This window comes from Bidens hawaiensis, unplaced genomic scaffold (genome assembly GCF_021521415.1).
Source record: "Bidens hawaiensis isolate Kalapana, Puna unplaced genomic scaffold, B.hawaiensis_p1.1 tig00005482_1, whole genome shotgun sequence".
NCBI classification, from domain to species: Eukaryota; Viridiplantae; Streptophyta; class Magnoliopsida; order Asterales; family Asteraceae; genus Bidens; species Bidens hawaiensis.
In genome coordinates this window covers 55126-65017 of record NW_027491351.1, presented here as the reverse complement: position 1 = coordinate 65017, position 9892 = coordinate 55126, and the positions used below count along the sequence as shown (strand labels likewise).

Here is a 9892-nt window from a genome sequence, read left to right as displayed (position 1 = left end):
AAATCTTTTGATAAGGGGTTACATGTAAACATGGTTGCCACAGCTACAGCCTTTTTAAACAACCTTTATTTCCAAAATAAAAAAAATAAATTTCATCTTCTTGCCTTATTTCCTATTTCATCATCCTCTGCTATAAATTAGTTCTAACTTCTAACACATAATCTTTTAGCATTTTATGGTAAGTTCATATCCCATAACTCACTGGCACTGACCTCTGGATTTGACCCGAACCAGTAATCATCAGCAATCTGCAAACATTTAGATTAATTATTGATGTAATAATAATATTGTTTTTTCAAACATAAAAGCGCAATTATGACGAAGAGCTTACATCATTCTGTGAAGGGATTATCTTCCTAATCCCATTTATTTGGGAATCAGCTAAGTTGACTGAATCTATGCTAGTATGTTGGTGTGAGGAGTTGATTGAGTTAACCAAGTTACCACCTTCTTGACCTGTTTCATTTAATAATTTCTTCTGCTCCTCGGATTCACTAAAAGAAAACATAATAATGCACATGAGAAATATACAGAAAATGTAACAAGGGTGCATAGGTAATTATATCTTACAGTTGAAAGCAGTACCTTATAAGATACATATCAATTGGGCCTGTATGGCTTCTAACAATAAGCCTATATTGTTTCTGAGAAAAATCGTTATCCTGCAAAGTCAATATTATCAGATCAAAATAACATCACTTACAAAATAATAATAATAATAATAATAATAATAATCGCAATCATGTTTCATATGAAGCACACTCGCCTGATCAGGGTCAGGAACTTCAATAGAACTAGCACGCGGTGCTCTTATTGCAATTAGAGTCTGATTCTGCACTCAACAAATTAATGTAATATTATAATAACGGGTATTTAAAAAAGATGGAGTCTGATATAAATGGAACACTTATTAAACCTTAAAAGATGAAATATTCCTTAAATCTTCTCCTGTTAAGTAAAGATTCCTGAAAGAAACCAAGCAAAATGTCAATGGGTGGGATCGTAGGCCTATAAACAAACCGAGTGAACATGAACGGGGCATGTTCGTGTTTGTTCATTCAACGTTAACTGAACAAACGTTCGGACACGACAATTAAACAAACAAAGTTTTCTTGTTCGTGTTATTATATGTTTTTTCGTCAAACTTAAACGTGCTCGAGCTTAAAAAGAAGCTTGTTTAATGAACGAGCTCGAGCCCAAGCTTCACTTATCAATTGTCTCATGAGCCTAGACAAGCCTGCTATTTTTATAATCTTTATTTAATATATATTATACATTTATTAATATTATGTATATTATACAATTATTAATGTTATATATAAAATTTATAACTAGATATTAAAATAATATTAAAAATGTATATAAATAGCTTAATAATAATAAACGAGCTGAGCTTGAGCTTTAGATATATAACTCAAAAGAAGGTGAAATTTAATGATTTTATTTTTTTATTCGGATCGGCTCAGCTCATTTACACCCCTAGTAACAAACTATCAAATACCATTATTCCAAATTAATTACTCCACTCTAAATCATATTGCAGTATACAGATTGTTATACGTGAAGAGCATTATAAAGATCAAGATAAACGTACTTTTGATGATTTTTGTTGAGTTCCATGGAGTTCAGCCGTGCTTGTGATTCCCTGGATAAAGAATCAGATGTTATATTGATAATTTATAACTAGTCAAAGAGGTGAAATTAAAATGTCAATAACCTTACAAACGTTTGATTATTATTTTAAGTTTTTAACATTATCTTTTATAACTGTATTTAGTATGCTAGATTATTAACTATTTATTTTAGAAGACAAGAAAAAAATGACAAGATGTTATCAAGCAATCGACCCAACCCATACTGATCCGTTAATAGGGGTGTAAACGAGCCAAGCCGCTCGTGAGCTACTTGAGATAGGCTCGATAAAGCTCGAATTGAGCCAAGCTTAAACGAGCTTGATCCCAATCTCGAGCCTAAAAATAAGCTTGTTTAATAATCGAGCCTGATCTTCGCTTATTGAGTAGTAGAGCTCTAGACAAGTCGAGCTAGAGCTCTTGCAAGTTAGTCAGGCCGACCTCGGGCTCGGCTCATTTACACCCTTATCCATTTAATATGTCCTATTTTGCCCATGTTGCCACGTATATATGCAACCAATTAAACCTGATGCACTCATCAAGCCTGGATTCTTCAGCATATAGTTGTTCAAGCTCAGCCTGTCATGAAAACAAGGTCAAAATTTAAGTTATGATAAAATAATCTAAAACTTAGGTTATATTATCTAATTGTGTTAACTGTAGTATTTTTACATACCTTTAATCTTTTTGCATCATCAAGTTGTTTACGTGGTGATAAATTATTATCTACTCTGTTAATAAAAAGTCAATGCATTATAAAATGAATATATACACAAATGTATGGAACAAAAGGATAAAAAAGAACTTACTTCCACCTAATGTGATTTTTTGTAGCCTTTTCTACTAGCCCTATTCCTTCAAGTACATTGGTAATATCGTAAATTCTCCTCTTTTGTACCTGCAAACATGTAAAAGATATATATTTCTCTTGATGAATGGAAAATTATTTGACTTCGAATGCAATAGATAAACAGTTAAATCTATTTGCAGCGTCTAGGGTAGTTTTGTCATTACAATAAAAAGTGCGGAAAAGTTACTTCTCTCCAAATCGTCCCAAATTTGGGAACTTTGAAACCTATAATTTCCCTCAAGTTCCTTTCTTTTTTCTCATATAAAAACTTTACAATAGAAAAGGATAAGGTTTTCTCCAGTTATTTTTCAACCCATTCCTGTTTGCCCCATTATTTACACTCGTGAACATAATCAGATTTAGTGACTCTAAATTAGGATTGTTAAAAAGCCTCATGGCTCGTTCTTGGCCCATTAGTAAATGAGACGAGCTTAAGCCAAGGTTGCTTCGGCTCCTGGCTCCGCTTGTTGGCTCATTTACGTTAAAACCCATATATATATATATATATATTTGTGACTTGCAGCCGTATGACACTTTTTGATGCAAAAAATAATAAAATGCTGAAAATTCTCGTTTGTATCATTTACAAGTAAAGCCTAAATTTGTATATATTAAATCATAACTCAAATTTCAATATATATAAATCAAGACTTCTATTGTTTGTAATTTTTATATACATCAATATGTGTAATACATAAAAATATTTAGAATCTTTAAAAATAAATGAGCCAACTGGACAAGCTGTTTCGAGCTATTGAAAGCCGAGCTAAAGCTCAACATTTCAACTCATTAAAGATAAACAAGCAAAGCCAGGGTGGGCTTTTAACATTTCGGCTCGTTTACGTCCCTACTCTAAACTATGAAAGAGTGGAGCATGCATCTGATCATACTTTTAAAATAACTGCAGCTTTGTTTAGATCAAGAATGCCATCTTTGTCTGCCTGTATCAAACTAACAAACTTCTTTGTCAGGAGTCCTGTCAACAACAACAAAAAAGTTTAATCTTTAGAATTAATAACCACATAATTCATAACCATGTTACAGGTGCACATAATTGGAAACTATAACCAGCATGTAAACTCACCAAGTGAACTATCATAGCGACAAGCAGCAGCTATATTAAGATCATAAGGGTCTGAAATAGAAGATAACAAACCACATTTTTTAAAATTAAACTTTCAACAAATGAACATATGTAAATGCAAATAATAAGAGTTAAACAATATCACCGGCATTTGGTTCATGATTTCCAGATCTACCCTGTTTAGAAATCTTTGGTTTCCTGTTTTTTTTGCCAACACCACAAGACGATGGTCCAAATGAACGATCGTTTACAACTTCAGTTTTGATGTTTCCTTGGAGAATCGGATTAGGATTTAGGACAGTTTGTTTTGGCTGTTTCACAAAGTAGGAAAAACTAAAATTACCATATGGAGTTGATGTAGTATTTAATAATGAATGATAACAATAGAAGTGTATATAATAATGATTTATCAAATAATACTATAATAGTGTACTAAGATAACACCATATATGGATTCGACTATTGAACTGGTTACCTTTTATAAATAAAAAATAAATTTGTATTGTGTTGGATTTTGATTGTATTCAGTTGTAACAGTATATACTAAAATGATTAAACATCCCTAATAGCATGCTAATATAAGACTTAACTATTGTATCTCACATTTGCATCTTTATATTTGATTTTCAAATTATTTAAACTCCTTTTTAAGTTTATTTTCATGGTAGAAGAAGGCAGCATCCACATCAAAAAGTTGCAAACACTGAGTTTTCCTAATTTTCACATTTTTATAAGGTCATTTCTAGTGTATATGTATAAGAGAGGCAATAAACTTGCTTCTACAATGTTCTCAGTACTTGACCTTTCCTTTTTTTTTATTTTTTCAATTTGGGTATGTATTCATACCCTTCACTTCTTTCTCCATTCACTGAGAACAAGAAGTCTACATTTCAACGTTTTGACCTATGCTGCAAGGATATAAATGTGCAAAAGTAGAGATACAATTATATTTATACAAGTCTATATCGTTAAGGACACAGAGGGGCATTTATGTCTACGCAATTCTAAAATCCAATGAGTGGAACGTATTTAAACAAAGCAAAGAACAAGAGCACAAGCTTAAGCTCAAGTGCACCTTTTACTCTAGATTCCTATATAAGACTATAACTCAGAATCTTTAAGTTGATGACTTATTTAATTGATCTTCCATTAAAACCTAATAATAAATGCAACCAAGCAATCACTAAGTTTATCACATTAAGCTAGAAAAGGCCAAGAGCGCGTGTGGGCGGCTATAATGGGCAACCAGGCCCATGGGCCTAAACAGAGAAGCAGAAAAACCCTAATTCTGTAGCTACAATATACCTTATAAAGAGTTGAAGATAACCCTAATTCTATATTGTGTTATTGTTCCTGGCCCATCTACAAACCTTGTTTTTTTTTATCTGTTTATTAATTTTATTGGATCACTTACTTACCCGTTCAATCTTCTTTCCAGAAGCACCAAACACCATTCTGAAAAGGAAACCCGTCTAAATGAAAAATTTTATGCCCAAACCTGAACACACACTTTTTTAAACTGAAATTTTTGAGAGTTAACTTTAGCTAGAGATCACTGACATATAAAAACCTTGCTAAATATTCATTTACTTATTTGACTGATATTAAACATAAGGTTTTACTTCTTTATTAATTATTTATGATTTATGATTTATAATTTTTAGCCATTGTCATTCAATATATTAAACGTGTCCATTTATGTGCTCATGTATTAATAGTTTATAGAGCATATTAATAGAAAGAAATAATTAATTAGTAATTAATATGTATTAATTAATTAATTTATTTATTTATTGATATTAAACTCTCAAAAACACTCCTTAAAAATGCCTTATTGGAGATGGTCTAAGTAATTGTACCATTTTGATTATAAAACTAAAAAAAAAAGGTGAAATAAACGTAAAATACTTGGTCCTTACTTTTAAACATTATAGATGACTTAAGTAAAAAGTTAGAGGTCAATGGTTTCAGTACCGTTATGTACTGTAAAGTATAATTAAAAGTAAATTAAACAGTACTTAAGCTGTTGTTGTAATAAAATATAAATTTGAAAATCATATTAATAAGTATTATTCATATATTGGAAACACGTTACAAAACAAAACAAAATAAAAATATTATAACCCATAACGCATTGAAGACTTAATGAGAAATATAAAAACTTTGAGAAATATAAAAACTTTTAGTTATTTATGGTTAAAATATAAATCAAAAAGCAGTGAGGTGGAGCAATAATGCTCTTCACTTGGGTTGTTTGCATAAAGGTTTGCAAACTAGTTTGCTCCAATCTTTTGATTTTTTTTTTATTTTCTTTTTCAAATAATATAACAAACCATAGATGGTTTGCTAATAGTAGTGGTCTTACTCCTTGGGGCTCGATGGAGGAGTTGGAGCTTACAGTTTTTGTTTGTTGTTCCTATTGCCTATTGGTTTGGTTGTGGTTATTTGATAAAGTTCATAATCTTAAAAAAAAAAAAAAAAAAACAACAACCTTTAATCACTACAAAAGAATGTTAAATAAACTAATATATTAATGCTAGTAAATTTGAATTAATATCAAAAAAATCTTTAGTCAAGTGGTATTAATGCAACGTCTTTACCTTTTTCAAATTAATGCTAGTAAATTTGAAAAAGACAAAGGCCTTATATTAATACTAATTTCGTAGTTAAAAAAAATTATTTAATTTATGAATAGGGTTAAACATGCGAAAAATATTTAGTTTATGAATAGGGTTAAATAGCATGTTTGTGAGCTTCCATTCTTAAATATAAATAAACTAGCTTTTGAATCTGTGTATTAGATGGGATTTGTCAAATAATAAAAATAAATTAGATCCTTTATTTTAATTATGATTCTCAAAATACTTATAAATTAATTTAATTCAGATTTAATGGAAAAAAACAAACGGGTGGTTAATAAAAAGTACTAAAATGGCATGGTTTTAATGGAAAGGTCAAGAAATTTAAAAAAAAATATTAAAGTTGTGTAATTGGTAAAACATCAAGTATGAAAATGAAACTTAATTCAATAATGAATAATATCCACACTATGTTATAACCCACTTGACAAAATGATTTTGACTCATAAAATAGCTAGAATGAATGAGATGATAGATTAGAAATTAAGATAAATGTAGGCTAATTAACACCTAAGCTTCAACATTTTTTTTTATTAGTATTGTAAGATAAATAAAATAGAATTGATTGCTCTATACATTACTTTATTACAAATAAATGTGCATTTATTACAATATTTTGACAAAAATCATACAAAAAAGATTTCATAATGCATTATATATAATTGAATGCTATTAATAACTTTTAGTGGTATTAATTATAAAGATTGTAACTAAAAACAAACTTTTAATTTGTTAGCTTGTATTAATAAAGTTGTTATAAGAAAATAATCTTTTAATTTGGTAAATAATAATATCAAAGAGTCTTTGTTTTAATGGTACGAAGATGTTGAATATAAGGGATTCCATAAAACAAAGTAGGAAAAAAATTAAAAAAAAAAATGATAAATAATAAAAACTTGCATTAGACAGTGAAGAGAGAGAACCAACCCGCTCTCTTACCTTTACCTTTTCAATTTAATTTAACATATTTAAAACACAATAAAAATGTAAAAGGAAATTAATAAAGTTATATACCTAGTTTATATGGTTTACTTACGTTAATACATATTTTAATAAACATACCTATGAACATTTTATTCTCTTCATTCAAAGAATTTGTATTGTAACAAAACTTTAGAATTTCAAAAGAAGTCAATAAAAATGTTTTTTTTTTATAAGTAAAAAATGTCCATTGAAATTATTGCGTTTAATCGACACATTCCTTATAGATTACTTATATGGCAAGGCAATATGTTATGATGATGAGGTTGTTGTGGTGAATGCAAGAATGACAAGCTTTAATATAAAATATAATTACGAAGAAAGAAACGTGATTAATCACCAAGTGAAATAAATTACTTAATTAATTTGAATATGAGAAGAATAATATTCAAATAGTCACAAGATGTTATGTGAATGTTTAAGGAATTTAGAAGCCCCCACCTCAAATACAAGTTTTAAATGTGTTTGACTACGTAAAAAAATGTTTAAAAGCCTGTTGACTTGAAGTGAAAGGGGTATTGACAATTCTTATAAAAAAAACCAGAAATTTTTGATTAGAAGAGATTATAAAGAATTAAAATTTCTTTAATGGAAATTTTGATTTGTTTCATAAATTATGAACTCACAAAAATAATTTGTATGAGAATTTTAGAATACATACATGTATGTTGGATTTTTTTTAAACATTGGATAGTAAACTGTCAATAATAGTGCTTAATTCGTGTGAAAACGCTAGTTGAAGTCCGAAATCCATTTAATTAAAAGTGCAAAAACTATGAATTTTCACACACTTGAGTGTGTTAATGAGTTAATGATATGAAGCTTGTATTGAAAAGAGTTGATTTTGATTGTTCAGAAAGAGATTTTAGTTATGATGAGTGACTAGTTATGGTCAATGTTCTACAGTAAATGAAATGCGTAATTAGAACACATGACACTAAATGAGTGACTAATCGGTGTTGGGTTTAAATTAATATAAAGCGGGTTCACAACATTGTTGAAATGTTTGAATGTAATTATATGTATGAAAGACATAGTATGTAGGGAACATTCAACAGAATGATATATCGACACAGTCATATGGGAACGCATGCTTGGTATAATGAGATGAACATTCCATATTGGATACAAAGATGTATTTAGATTGAATCATGCTATCAAATATGAGAAAACGAGGAATCGTTGAGACGTGTGAGTACAACATGAAGCAATCAAATGCTTCTCAAAAGAAGGGGAATGTAATTTAAGGCACACGTTCAATAACACTTCTATATCTAAGTAAATATCATTATTTTCAACTCTTGTTGTGTAAATAACGGTTCGTGAGTAAACTTGAGATTCTGAAATTTAGGTGTTTTGTCATATGAATAATCTAAATGAGTAGAAATTAGGGTTGTATGAAGGAAACTTGAGGGGTTTTTAAGAAAGAAAGATTTTTCAAGTGTAAAGTGAGAGAAGAGTGTAAAACAAGCATTTTAATGTCAAATGTTGAGTATACGGTCCTTGGGTTAAAAAGTCTAATGTTTGATGAGAAGTTAAGTTGTCCCGATTCGGTGTTTGAATGGAATAATTGGGTTCCATTGAAGGTGGGGTTTGTTGCGTGGGGTGTCGTGCTTAATAGGCTTCCAACACGGGATGCGCTAGTTAGGAGAAACATTTCGGTTGTCTCAACCGCGTGTCTGGTTTGTGAAAAGGAGGAGGAATCGGTTGACCATGTTTTTATAACGTGTGAAGTTGCTCAAGTTTTGTGGAGTTTAATTTCCCAATGGTGCAAAGTCCCTTCAATTTATTCATTTGGTATGCAAGACTTGGTGGATCTTCATAAACACATAGCGGCTTCAACAGAAAAGTCTAAAGCTTTTCATGCGGTGTGCTTGATAACTATTTGGTGTCTTTGGAAGAAGCGGAACGATAGAGTACATAATGGTAACCCAGTTATCACGCATAATGTGTTTAAAGAAGTCAAAGCTATTGGTTACTTGTGGGTTAAATCTCGGTCAAAAAGGAGGGGCTTAACGGTGGAAGATTGGCGAAGTTTTCGATGGAAATAGGATTGTGATGGCGTTTTGCTGCTGGTGTTGGTCTGTTTTGGCTTGAATTTGGTGGATGTATTATGTCTAGCTCCTTGTTAGTTTCTGAATAAAAATTTTTATTGATCTTTCAAAAAAAATGTCAAATGTTGAACTATGAAAATGCAATGAATCTTTGTAATTACTAAGTTAAATGTTAACTTGATGGAAAATCTCTTACACAAGGAAAAATACTTGCATCAATCAATGTAAACATAGTCTTAAACGGGTCTTTATTCGTATTTGATAGTCCTTGGTAACATGTGTTTTAGTTGACTAACTATATAGCCAAGCTTGTTAACGTGTATAGAGCATCTAAATAAATGATGCTTTGGTGCTACTATTATGTTGTGGTTCGTAATGTGATAGGAATTGTGAAATTTTGAGCTAATAATCTAAACGACGAACGTTTAGATAACCGAGTCATTAAGAACAAAGATCGCCAAACTAGTTCCTTATTTTCGTCAACAGGTATTCGAATCCAAATGTAGTACTAAGGACTTTGGTACTTTCCACTATTCAAAACATAGGTCTTATCAATGGAGGAATACCTGGTATTGCTAATATGGATATGTTAATATCGACTGCTCGATTTTATATTTCATTATGTTGTTGTTACTTGAAGCGGAATAAGTGTT

General features: G+C 30.2%; 1 protein-coding gene across 1 annotated transcript; it reads right to left on the bottom strand.

The window, feature by feature from the left end:
- LOC143629906 (transcription factor E2FC-like) lies at positions 1-5019 on the bottom strand. The gene is made up of 13 exons (XM_077099054.1): positions 4984-5019; positions 3711-3984; positions 3566-3616; positions 3372-3457; positions 2441-2529; positions 2308-2362; positions 2158-2210; positions 1595-1645; positions 917-965; positions 767-832; positions 586-662; positions 332-494; positions 1-248 (listed from the first exon to the last, which is right to left on the bottom strand). Exons 1-13 carry the CDS (start codon positions 5017-5019, stop codon positions 174-176), a joined length of 1125 nt encoding a protein of 374 aa, XP_076955169.1. The 3' UTR covers positions 1-173.
- Positions 5020-9892: the final 4873 nt, after the last annotated feature.

What these genes read in the sequence shown, in the direction of transcription:
- LOC143629906 (XM_077099054.1), bottom strand. Translation starts at nt 5,019, where the DNA reads ATGGTGTTTGGTGCTTCTGGAAAGAAGATTGAACGG. An exon ending in CTGGAAAGAAGATTGAACGG is followed by an intron (nt 3,985 to 4,983) that starts GTAAGTAAGTGA and finishes ACACTATTATAG; the next exon opens with TATTATTTGATAAATCATTA. An exon ending in GGAATATTTCATCTTTTAAG is followed by an intron (nt 833 to 916) that starts GTTTAATAAGTG and finishes TGTTGAGTGCAG; the next exon opens with AATCAGACTCTAATTGCAAT.